We start from the raw sequence: 13,068 nt of genomic DNA on the forward strand, positions 1-13,068 counted from the left end.
TGCCTGGGAAAACAGTTTCACATACACATGCGGCCACACACACACACACACACAAAACTCTTCTGCCTAAAGGGGGGGAATCGTGCTCTCTGGAGTCAAGGAAGTGACACACAGTGTGGGACTGGACACTCACACACGTTCTGAATTTTTTGAGGGGTTCCTCTTTGTACACCCAAACACATACATCTTCCTGCTGTGGACGGATCCATAGCGCATCGGCATGTGGGTGCGTGCGTCCTTTGTGTTTAGCACATTTTTTTTCATAGGAGACACACCCACTTTCCTGCGTAGGACAGGACACACACACACGCAGAGTGAAAGAGAAAGAGGAGTGTGCGCCGGGGACTTCGTCACTGTCAGGAAACTCTCAGGCGTGTGAGCACTCCGTCGGGGGGACGGCGTGAGGCTGGGAAGGGTTGACGGCGGAGACGGAACAGTGAGAAGTCCACAGCTGTGATTAGGCGGATGCGCTGGCTGAGCACAGGGTGTGAAGAACGGGACAGTTTTGGGCTGCGGAACGCATTACATGGAGATGAACTGCGAGGAGGCAAGCTGACTGAAGCAAGGGTGTGAAACGGTGAGTTAAAAGGCGGCACGGCAGTCTTATTCAACAGCTAAGGAACGTAGACCTGGTGCTGCCGATGTTTGGCTTGGTGCATCTTTACATTAGAGTATCTGTTAATGGGTGTGTATGTGCACAGGAGCAATAGTCACTAGGGTTTGCTTACTTTACCTGTGTGTTCCTCCAAGAACTCACGTCATTGCAAACGAACCCGATCCAGCAAGCTCTCATCCGACACTCCTGCCATTAGCAGCTAACCTGCTCTGCTTCAGCGCAGCTTCCCTCTCACCAGAGCAATGCCAGGGAGAGAGTTTTGAAGTTGTCCCACAAGCTAGAAGCTTGTATGTGTGCCCGGACCCGGGAACAGAGGCAAAATCTGGTAACGGCAGTAAAAAAAGGGGAACGTTCCCCGAACATAAACCAGCTACGGGTTAGCATAGCAGCAATCGGAGATTACTCGAATGTTTTGGGGGGAAAAAAACAATAAAGAGCAATTTTATCTGGATAAAAAACAAAACACTGACATGAAAAATCTAAATAAAAGGGGAAGCGTTTTGTCCAGTGTCGTCAGGAAATGACAGAAAAACTTGTGAAGCACCGGTATAGTCTGAAAGAATGAAAGGATTGAAACTCATCTTTGAGGTACGCCACAAGTTATTATCAATCTTAAGAGATTATCGTCAATGGCAGCATTTACCCTTTGAAAAAACAAACATGAATGATGCCGAAAATGGCTCACAGACAAATCAGGAAGTTCAATGACTTGGACGATCACTGAAAATGTGCTAAAAATAGTTCTGGAAAAGACCCAGCATGTCATGGTTTAGGCGTCATTCATGATGTCGCATTGCTTTCCCTCCTCTCTTCTCTTTACCCGGGACTGTTGTGTCATTCATTTTTATAGTCATACGCACTTGGAGGCCTTGCGAATCCCTTGATACTATGATTCCTGCGTCAACCACAATAAACACAAGAACTGGGGGAAGAAAGCAGATATTTGTGCAAGCGAATAGATTGAAACGTAGTGTTCTTTCATTTCTGTCGAACCTTCAAAGTGGGAATTTCCACCTGCAACCTGTTAAGCTCATGGCTTTTAAGTTCATTTGTCAACCTGCCCAGCCTTAATGCCTCTACTTACACCCACACACCCAAGAATTTGGCAACTAAACAGACTTTCAATGACCGGAATGAAATCTGACATGTGATCACGCAACCTCCGAGGCTTGACGGGACTTAATTTTTAATTGTCATCCACTTCAGCAGTCGGGTGCAACGCTTTACCAGCAGGTTATAAAATATCTTCCAAGTTACAATCCTCTCCTTCAATTGCTGTAAATTAGCTTCTTTCCTGAATTGGCTACTCACCTCTAAATCAGGAGAGGAGCTTAGATATTTGCAAAAAGCTTCTCCTCTCCCTCAAAAAAAAGCCGGTTTAGGTGGTTTGGCCAACTGGTAAGGCCTTCTGGACGTCACCCTTTGGCATGTTGTTGGACATGTCCCACATGTTAGGGCACATCCAGAACTTACTTGGGCCAGAGCAGGGGTGCCCAAGTCCAGTCCCCGAGAGCTGCTGTCCTGCAACGTTTAGATGCATCCCTTCTCCAACACACCTGAATGGAGTGAAAGACTCGTCAGCACGCCTCTGCAGAGCCGAATGACTCAATGCTGATGATTCAGCCATTTAATTCAGGTGAGTTGGAGAACAGAAGGGTCTAAAGGATGCAGGATAGTAACACCCGAGGGCTGGACTAAGGCACCCTGAGCTAGAGGATGAAGCTGAGGAGAGGGAGGTTAAGCTGTTTCCCCTTCAACCCTGTCTCAGAAAAGCCATCTTAAGCAGAAATCTCATGACTTCCCTCCCATAGCAGGGCATAGTTTGGCTTAAAAGTCAACTATGTCAGCTTATGCAAGCTTCACGGTCTAAATCCTTCCCTCTGCTGCTTGATAGATGGAGATCATTGAGTTTTCAAGCAGTTGTAACCTGCTTTAGAGTGACAGTGTTGAACAAATCCCAAAGTAGTTTCGGGAGGGTTATGACAGACATTCAAAGCAAATCAGTTAAATCAAATCAGCTTATTTATATAATTATATATAATTATGAATTTACAACAGATGTGATCTCATGGCACTTTACAGAGTCAATCCAATCAAATTATACTGTTTTCTATCTAAGGAAACCCAGTAGAAACCTAGTTTCTGGAATTGGGTCATTGACTTTGCAGCAATCCCTCATGCCAAGCATTTATGTAGCGACTGTGGAGATTCACCATCCTAAAAGCTCAGACTAGACTGTTTCACACCTTTAAGTTGAACCAGTTCTCTTTTTCTATCATATATTGTATGACATAAATTATGGAAGAAAATATGGGTTAAAACTACTTTTACAATGTAGTAAATGTATTACGCCATTGCTTAGCATCTATTTTATACTCTCCTGTTGTCTTTGCTCTCATAGGCTGTATTTTATATCAGCCGAATTCCCAAAACAGCTGCTCTCAAACATTTAATTTCTTGCATATTTTAATAGTTTCCTCATTTTTTATGTAAATTAAACACCTCTCCGTCTTTTTTTTTCCGGCTACTTAGCCACAGGATGGTCGGAATGAAGCCATGGAAGCTGGGCTGTCTCTGCTCGTCTTTTGCGCATCACAAAATCATCTTGTAACTTGATAGGTTTAAAAGGTTTAAACAGAGCAGTCTTGAGCAGCGCGCAGACACCGGAACCTTCGTCTGCGAGGGCTGAACACAAACAGAGATACTGAGTCCAACATGCTGAGCACACAGGAACTGGGCGTGTTGAGGCAGCAGTCAAGAAGAGACGTTCTGGTTGAGAACGTCTCATCTTGGTTGAGTGGTTGAGTGAGGCGGGTATTAGTGCAGCGGGTGTGGCTGATCAGGTGCAGAGTGGTGGACTGAGCTGATTGGATGGAGACTGAGGAGTGAGGAAAGGTCCACACAAAACAAAAGCAAACCCTAAATCATGACACGTATGAACCGGAGCCACATAGTTAAGTTTAAAGCGAGTCAAAACGCTCAGGCCTCATCAAAATGCTTCGTCCTTCTCTTTATAATATCCTAATTTTGTCCCTAAATCCAAGACTGTAAATGTTTTATTCACTACCAGAGAGTAGGGCATCAGATCATGGCAAGATGAGCTAAGTTCCCACAATTTCTTACTTAAAAACAACGTTGTCGACGTTGACTGTGGCTGACGTAATGCGCTGGCCCCAGTCTTTCCGTTTAAACATTTCTTGGTTCATGCAGTTATTGTTTGGGATCAGAAAGCCAGGAGTCATTCGCCGCCAGATCATTGTCTGCAAACATGATGTGGCATTATTTATTAAAGCCGCAGTTCCTGTTTCCATGCTGCAGGACAAGCCTGCTTGACTCTCTAACACACAACACCCCCTTGAGTCGGGCATGTCGTGTTTGAGACCAGTTTGGACTCACACTTCGTCAACTACAATCAATGTCATAAGAAAGCAATACCACTCTCAGGACACGGCATGAATTATTTAAACAATTGCCGGCATTTAGCCCAAAGAGGCTTCTGAGAATGTTACCCGTGTCTTGGTTCCTCTTTGGGTTTTTTTTTTTTTTAGTTTCACTATTAGAAGGTCAATTATATGAAAAGGTTACAGTTTGTTTCTAAGTATGATGCTCAAACACCAAATGGTCAGTCACCTCCACATTGTCATAATGGCACATGTACAATAAAAAAGACAAAAAATGACATTGTCGTTAAAAAACTATTATCTTTATAAGTACTTTTTCTCATTTAAAGAACATTTTTTTGGCTCCTCAACAGTCCCAGAATCTGCATGTTGGAGGTATACCCTACCTCTGAACCATTGACCACTGGAGACGACCCTGGTAGGATACGCTGGTATAGACAATGGGTGGATGAAATTTGAGCATTTCGTAGCTTTATTGTAACACTAGATCATTGTGTGATTTGCAAGAATGCAAAACCATGTTCCACAGAAGTAGAAAAATAGCTTAACTACCCCAGGGCATGGTTTTTCAAAAGAAATTCCTGTACAATGTGTCGGCAGAACATGACGTACAGCATTACTCGACCCAGCAATGCCTCAACTCTTTATAAGAGCTGGTTTTGTGGTAAAAATGTGTGAAATACGGAAAGCTAATCAGCAAGCCAGTATTTCTAACAACACAAAATCTGATAAAAGAGATAATGGACAATGAGTTTCTGCCAACCCTTGTGAAAGATGACTCTTCAGCTGCACACAGACTGTTTGCTGCCGCCGGCAGTCCGAGGCTTGCATCTTTCACTGGCAGTAGGTTCGCCTCCACACTCTACCTTCACACCTAGGGTCACGTTATCAGCAGGGCCGTTCGGAATCAAGGGGAGGGGGGGGGGAGGCTGAGGATGTTTTGCTTTCCGCCAAGGAGCGTTTCGAAGTCATGGCGGTGGCGTTTTCACCAGACGGAATCTGCAGAAGCCACGAGGAGTTCGGCTGAGACGCAGCTGCTCGTTCTAGGAAGCCGTCCGGGCTCGAAGCCAGGGAGGAAGCAGAGGCTAAGTTGTACATTTAGAGGCTGCAGCGTGTTTTTTGCTGACTCACTCTCCTGATTCTGTGTGTGTGTGTGTGTGTGTGCGTGTGTGTGTGTGTGTCAGAAGCACATTCATCACATGGTTACTGCATGTCTGCCTGCCAGGAAGGCCAGAGAGTTACACCATCTTTTTTATACTACATTGCCTGGAATAGTCATTCTTCATAAATTCAAAGTAAGTGTGTGTGTGGTGGAGGGAGGGGGGGAGGTGGGGGGTTCTAAGACTCCAAAACAATCCGGAGAGGTTATTAAGAGCATGACTGCCTCTCTGTCTGTGCATTCGGGAGGTTTTGGGAAGAGCAATGAAATGACTCGTCTGGTTTACTGTAAGTAGATGATGTGTCATGGTAATGTCAGACCCCGCTGCCAGAATCCCACCATTTCCCACCTCTTGGTAAAACACGACCACAGTCTGAACTCTGGCTTTTTTTTTTTCTTTGATAACTTCCTTCTGCGTCAAGCGAAGAATGAGAAGTGAAACCCTCTCCTCCTCCTTTCTTAAAGACCTGCTTTCTGGTTAACTTCAGATCTATAAACAGCTCGCTGCTGCTATTTTTAGCCAGCTTCAAATTGGCCTTTTAGGATGGTTTATCTGCGTGGTGTGGGGGGGGGGGGGGGAAGCCAATTGGCCTCTGCTGTTCTGGGAGGGGTAGAGCTGTGAACTCTTCCCAGAACTGAGCTATCTGCCGCTTGTCTGAAATTCTCCAGAAGGAGATGGTTTTGTTGTTTTTTCTGTTCAATCCATGGAGGAAACAGGTTAAGAAAACACGCCAAGCGGGTCAGTTCTCGGGAAATCCTGGACCTTTGAGGCTTTGAGTCATATGGACTTGTTTTGCGGATTATTACTGCCTTGTGGGTTGGAGTGTTTATGCCACAGACGGGGTCAGTCTTGGATCTCATTTGTAATTTGGGTTCCCCTGTTGCTGTTATCCAGTCAATTCAACAAGTTACTTTTTAAAAAAATATGGATGCCTCCATATTTCCCTGAAGATAAAGTCTAGATTGTTTATTTTTAATCCAAGATGGCGACATCACTAGCCGCCTCGGTGCAACGCTTGCTCGTAGTTTGTTTTACATGTCGTGTAGCAAATGTGAACGCCGCGAGCGCCGTAACACAAGTCAAATTCCTTGATTGTGTGCAATCATGGCCGAATAAAAATGACTGGCTCTAGACGCTTGATTTCTTAGTAATGACTTCTCTGAGTGAGTTCTTGTATTTAAAGGTTAAAAACACTCAACCTGCTCTATAGGTCCAAGTCATACATCACTATGGACCTCTAACAGTTTTAGTCACCACTATGTTTCACTGCAGGCTGATATTCAGCGCTAGTTGTCGGCCACCAGCGTGTTTCATGTAGGTCAGAAAGTTTCGTTTTGGATTGATCATCATGTTTTGCCACACTGACTGTTGATTTACTCACTTAAAGGCGTTTTATAATCATTTGCGTTGTTTAAACTCTCTCTCTTACTGTCCAATCAACAGATAAATGCATCATCATAAGGTGGTTATATACTATGTTGCCTCTATTTGGTTTTACAACAAAGTCTTTTTTTTAAGCAAGCTTTACAAAGCCATAATGTTCAAATGAAATATATTTTCAAATTTGTTTTCTTTTTTTTTTTTAAAGTAAAGCAAAACTGGCTGAAATTCAATAGAGAATTTGTTGATCAAAGTTCACGCTGTAGATCTGTGAAGGTGGTCGAGACCTTTCCCAAAATACTTGTAAAGTGTGCGATCGCTCCGTAAATGATTGACCCAGGGTAGCTGATTCCAAATGGTTGCCACATTTTTTTTTTTACTTTTTCTGTATGGAGAAGTTCAAAAGCTTCAAAGTTCAATTTTTTTTTTTTTTTTTTACAAAGTACAGGACAACTAACATCCAACAGAGAATACATTTAAGCCCAGAAAGCAATATTTAGTTATTCTGCCTTAGGTAGAAAACCTAGCGCTTCTTTTTTTTTTTTAGAAAAGCCTTTAATTGTTAATACTGTTAACTGATTAAAACAAACTGATTCCGGTGCGCGTTTCTATCTATTAAAAACTTGTGCTGTGATTCTTGGGTGAAGCTGATCTTCTTCTTCTGACAGCATCAGTTTTACTAGCATCACCCTGCATAGTGGGGGTCATGCATGTGCTCTGCCTGAACCTCAGCACCAGGGAACATAAATCCACACTACAACCAGAGGCCCTCTGCAGAATGCTGCTGCATGTTAACGTCACTGATGACTGGAAGACCGGGCTGCCTTCTCACTGTTTGACATTTACCCAGGGACCTATAACACATGGAGCATATTCACTTTTCTCCTAACTTCCTGTGGTAACGTTAAACAGCGGCTTTTCACCCTGAAGCTGTTAAAGCTGCTACTATACAAAAGAGTTGAAAAATGCAACTTTTAACGTTGAATTTTAAATTATTCAAAAACAAAAAAGCACCCAATGTTAAGTATTTACTAGTGTTACACCTGTACAGTTGAGTGAAAAATGTGTCATACCTCTGGCAGATTTAGATGTCTTTAAATCAAGAGTTTTATTTCTCATAGGACATTAGTCAGGTACGTATATCTCAAAACAAAATAACCAGTGCTGTCAAACGATTAGAAATTTGAATCGCCATTAATCGCATAATTTCACTAGTTAATTCGAGATTAATCGCAAATTATTCGCATATTTTATCTTCTTATTTCTGAAAGTGTAAAAAGCCTATTTGGGCATTTTAATATGTAATTTTGCAATAAATGACACTAATAAAAAACATGCTTGTACAAAAAATATTTTTATTTTTTATTTTCAAACACTTTTCAGAATTGTAATGATAACATCCTGGTGCCATAAAATGTTCAACTCTGGCCAATAATGGCTAAATCGCTGATCATAACACCCTGATGTTTACACAATGTGTAAACAAATGGGTAAATGAAAAAATATTTCATGCCGACATATTTTTTTGCCTCCTAAACAAAGACAGAAATGGTATTAAGCATTTACATTTAAATGAACACATTTTACATTTAAATGAAGTCACAAGTGTTATTGTTAATTTCTTCACTCTCTCACACACACACACATATAATCCCGAGCTTTCACATCAACAGCAATAATTTCTTTGTATATTTGTGCATGCTGTTTATATCCACATACATACACAGTTTTTTTTTTTTTTAAAAAGCCTGGAAAAAGGTTTTAAATTTCCAGGTCATTCCAGAGTCTTCCACTTTGCTTGCAGCTGGGCAGGAGCTTAATACCCTTGAAAGAGAACTTTAGCACACAAATTAAGCTTAAAGTCCTTCACAGTCCTGGTAGTTTGCGTTTTTTTCTGACTACAAGTAATATTTCCAGATTAAAGAGCCACAGTGGTGGCACAGAGGTTAGCAACCCATGTACGGAAGTCTCAGTCCTTGACACTGCTGTCCTGGAATGGCCGTGTTGAGGTTACACATATATTAAGGCTCCTAACACAACGAATGTACTATTGTTACACATATATTACATTTATTTCCCATAGTATTTCCAGCATTTATTTGTATACATTAACCCTATCCCATGACTGACAGTTTATGAATACCCAAATTTAAGGTTTTTTGAAAATGCCAATATCATATATAAGACCAATATCATAAATCTTGGTCCTGCTGAAAAGTATGACAGAATATTGAGCAGTATATGCACCAAATGCTTGGTATGGGCTCCTTTTGGGGAAAAAAAGGCCGCTTACAACTCTGCAGACCTACCTTTTCCTAGACACAAACTGCTCAGGCTTTTACCTTCAGCTGGGCGTCACGGAGAGTTATTTACAAAAAAAAAAAAAACAGCTGCCAGAGAGACAGTTTGGCTGTCAATCTGATGAACACAATGCTTATTTGCACCGATCCAACCATGTCTTTAAACATATGTTTAAATAGTTCTATCTTCCTGTTTTGTATATTTGTGCTGCAACGTCTGCATTGAGAGCAAAGCGGAACCGAAGTGAAAAAAAAGCCTTCAATTACATCAAGGCTGTGGTTTCCGGGAACACGTCGCGAGTCAGACGTCCAGTTAGGGTGTTTCAGCGTGACGCGGCGAAACTGGAATCACAGAATGGGACAATACAGTAAAGCTCACGTTAGCTGGCTTTGTGTGACGTCACTTTAACCCGCTTTCCTTTGCAGCCACAGAGGCGGCGCGGGGAGACGGACAAACAGACGGACGGCTGCAGGGACCAGGAGGAGGGCATGGTGTCTGACCGTGGGGAGCCTGGGCCTGCTGTTCATGCCAGCGGTGAATCTGTGCATCACTTCCTGGGAGAAAATGGAACAGGGAGCCAGAGAGAGAGAGGCGACCGGGAAGAGCTTCACCTCCACGAGGAAGTGGAGCGAAATGGAGTGGTGTTAATGTGTGCTCAAGCTCGTTCCTGAGTCCGTAAGTGTCTGTTTCCTCACACACCCGTGATTTCTGCGAAAAAGGCTGCTGTTAGCGCAGAAAAACCTATTTAAAGCCTTCAACTGCCTGTAGGCGCGTTTCTTTTCGACTAAACAGCTCCAGAGGGAACTCTGGGGAGAAAGGGGCCCAATCGGCAACTTTTTAATTGGCTCGGGAAATCCTTACAGTTTTAGCAAAGAACGGATTTTAAGAGGAGCTTTTTTTGTGAAATTGGAAAAAAAATGGACCTTTTTATTTGACACACAGACACTTTAATTCCTATTCCTATTCTTTGATGTGAGAGCTTTCAATATGTCTCCTCACTGGTAAGCAGGTGTACCTCAGTCATTTGGAATAGCCTCAAACAGTTAATTTATTTTAGAAATTCACTTCAAAAAGCCCATATAAATATATATATATATATATATATATATATATATATATATATATATATATATATATATATATATATATATGTATATAGATAGATAGATAGATATACATATATATATATATATATATATATATATATATATATATATATATATATATATATATATATATATATATATATATATATAGATAGATAGATAGATAGATAGATAGATAGATATATATACATATAGATAGATAGATAGATAGATAGATAGATAGATAGATAGATAGATAGATAGATAGATAGATAGATAGATAGATAGATAGATAGATAGATAGATAGATAGATAGATAGATAGATAGATAGATAGATAGATAATTACACACAGATGATTGTGCAATGAACATTTAATTCTTGATTTTCTCAGAAAATGATATATTACGTAAGAACAGTGAAAAGGAATTTCTAAGTGTTATGTAATGAACAACACAATCATGAAGAAGAATCCTGACTTGGCATGTTTCCAGCGGAAAGTCATCCTCAGTAGGGACGGTAAGCCGCCAGGGGTCGTCGCTAAAGAAGCTGGCGGTTTCCCGGTGCTGTCTCTAGTACACATTGTTGTACGGTCGAGCAAAAAGAAAAGATTGGTGTAGAAGAATTGCCACGAGCAGCAGAGAGATCCACAGCCAGGAGAGGATTTTGGAACAAAGTCCCTTCAAGAGTTTAGAGGAGTCCGACATGTGGACTGTGTCTGGAGTCACAGCTTCAGGAGCCGCCTCACACAGATGGCTGCCGAACACGGACTGCAATATTCCTTGAGACTACGGCGGAAACACCATACCTGGGTCGAGGAAACTTGCTCAGCGGTCCTATTTCCAGATGAAAATATATATATATTTTTTGTGATCTGGAAATCAAGTCCTTCAAGTTTCCCTCTGCTGAAAAGCTTTCTGGAGACATGCTGCTTTCACTTTCTAGCAGGACTTGGCATCTGCCCAACATGGTGAAAAGCACACCGACGAACGTATTTGTGATTGGCTGGCTAGCTCACCGGCCTGGCCCAAACCCCCATAGAGAACCTGTGCTGTGTTGTTAAGAGCGGGACGAGAGACACCATAGGCAGAAATGCAGACGAGTTGAAGGCCAGCGTTAAATCAAGCTGGGCTCCAGGATCACCTCAGGAGGCTGCTCGTCTCCACGAATTGATGCAGTAATTCATCCAAAAGGATGCCCTGACATAGCATTTTTCTGCATACACTGCACAATACTCTTTTCTGCAGGACCAAGTTTTCTGTTGGAAAATCCTTTTTCTATCAGCTTTATATAGTATTCAATTTTTTTTGGAAAACCCTAAATTAACTGTAAGTCATGGGTTAGGGTTAATGCACACAAATAAATGCTGGAAATACTTTGGGAATTGAATGTAATGCATGTGACAATTGTTTTACATTGAATCAATGACGAATGAACTTTTCATTTGTATCGTTTGTTGAAAGGAAGCCTTAATAGCAGTGCCACATGTAGGCCTGTGGAAGCACTGCTGCCCTCTTGTGGCTGAATGTAGGATTACCATGAACGTAGACACGTGTTTGTGGTCTGTTGCCAGCTGATCTCCACCAACATGAGTAAGATAAATGACTTCCAGCTGCCGCTCTCACATTCCTACATTTAACGTTTTTTGGTAAATTAAACTTCAGCTTTTATTTACCTGTATGAAATGATTCTGGAAGCCTCAAGCTGCCCATCATCCGATACTCGCCTGAGACCAATGCGATCTGTTGCCTTGTTGTCGTGACAACCTGAACTTACGTAAGAACAGGGCGCCGGTGCCAACGAACGGCAGTGTGTGCAGAGGTCTTTGTGCTGTGACACGAGACACACCGCACACACACACACACACACACACACACACACACACACACACACACACACACACAAACATGTTTGCATTCCTCGGGCAGATTGGTTGTAACGGTGAAGTTGCCCCATAAAGCCATGCAATCAGGCGTCAGGCTGTAAAATCTGATTTTTTCCTCCAGTCACGCCGTTTGACTCGAGCCCTACCTCTAATAGATGCAGCGGATTCGTTGGTAGGATTTATGTTAGTTTGCGATCTTCCCTGTGTTGCAGTGGCTTCTCTGGGTAGCCAACCTCTCACTGGAGCTTGGAGTGAGACTTGACCTGAAAAGGCTGATGAGTCGCTGAGGAGGATATCTGATCAAATTGCTTTCCTCACCTCTGACCTACACACTCTTCCACTCCGACTACAGTGACTAGCCTAATGTTCTGATGCTGATGATGCAACATATGGAAAACTTTTCTCAAAGTGGAGTTCCTCAAGGTGATGATTATGCATACAAGGAAACATAGGGCCCAGCCGAGTACTTTGCCCATCAGGATGGCGGAATGGGAGAAGACGCCCAGTTTCAAAAGACTGTGTATTTTCTTAGTTTGCATGTTCTTTACAAACCTTGCATCTTTATATTATAGTTTAGCTTTTGTCCTGTTTTTTTCACTGTTTCCTACATTGGTTTTATTGTTCATTGTGGAGAAAACATGACCACACTGGGCTGTTAGTACTCATAGGTTTCCCCTGCTGCTTACCTGTCCGTCCTATAATAATGATGTACAGACATATAGTTTTAAAAGCTAAATTAATCCTACGCCTGGTAGATTTTAATTAGATTATCTTCTTAATCGACCGAGGAGGTTGTTTCTGATTGGAGATGGCAGAAGCATCTCTCAAAACTTCATAACACAGTGCACAAGAGGCACTTTTTTTTTTGCATTTTTACAAAAAGATGGCTCATTAATTTTGGATTTTTTTTTTACCATTCTTAATAATTAACCCAAAAGCTGTTTGTCAGAATTACAGCAAACTCTCCTTTAATTACTGACAAGTTGTGTCCAGTGGGATTTTTAACCATTCACCTTGTGCGATGGGATCCTGATCTTTTTCGTATTTTTTGCTCCCTCCACAGACTCTGCCAGAGCTACTCCGAAACATTCATTTTACTTCGAGTCAAAAGAAACAGGCTAGTTACATTGAAAAAGTTGATTTTAAATCTGCCAGAGGTATGAATCGTTTTGGCCTTCACTGTGTATGGGAGGTTTCTCTGCCATCAGTTGAAGCCTAGGTGTGGAGGAAGAAACAGTATC

General features: G+C 41.9%; 1 protein-coding gene across 2 annotated transcripts in view; it reads left to right on the top strand.

The window, feature by feature from the left end:
* Positions 1–9,875, top strand: part of LOC110368831 — a 75,740-nt gene extending 65,865 nt beyond the window's left edge. For both annotated transcript variants that reach the window (XM_021319082.2, XM_021319085.2), the window contains one exon: positions 9,284–9,875. In XM_021319082.2, coding sequence (XP_021174757.2) covers positions 9,284–9,529 — 246 coding nt within the window. In that variant the 3' untranslated portion in view covers positions 9,530–9,875. The remainder of the gene's footprint in view (positions 1–9,283) is intronic.
* Positions 9,876–13,068: the final 3,193 nt, after the last annotated feature.

The sequence above is a fragment of the Fundulus heteroclitus genome, chromosome 17 (assembly GCF_011125445.2).
Source record: "Fundulus heteroclitus isolate FHET01 chromosome 17, MU-UCD_Fhet_4.1, whole genome shotgun sequence".
Lineage (NCBI taxonomy): Eukaryota > Metazoa > Chordata > Actinopteri > Cyprinodontiformes > Fundulidae > Fundulus > Fundulus heteroclitus.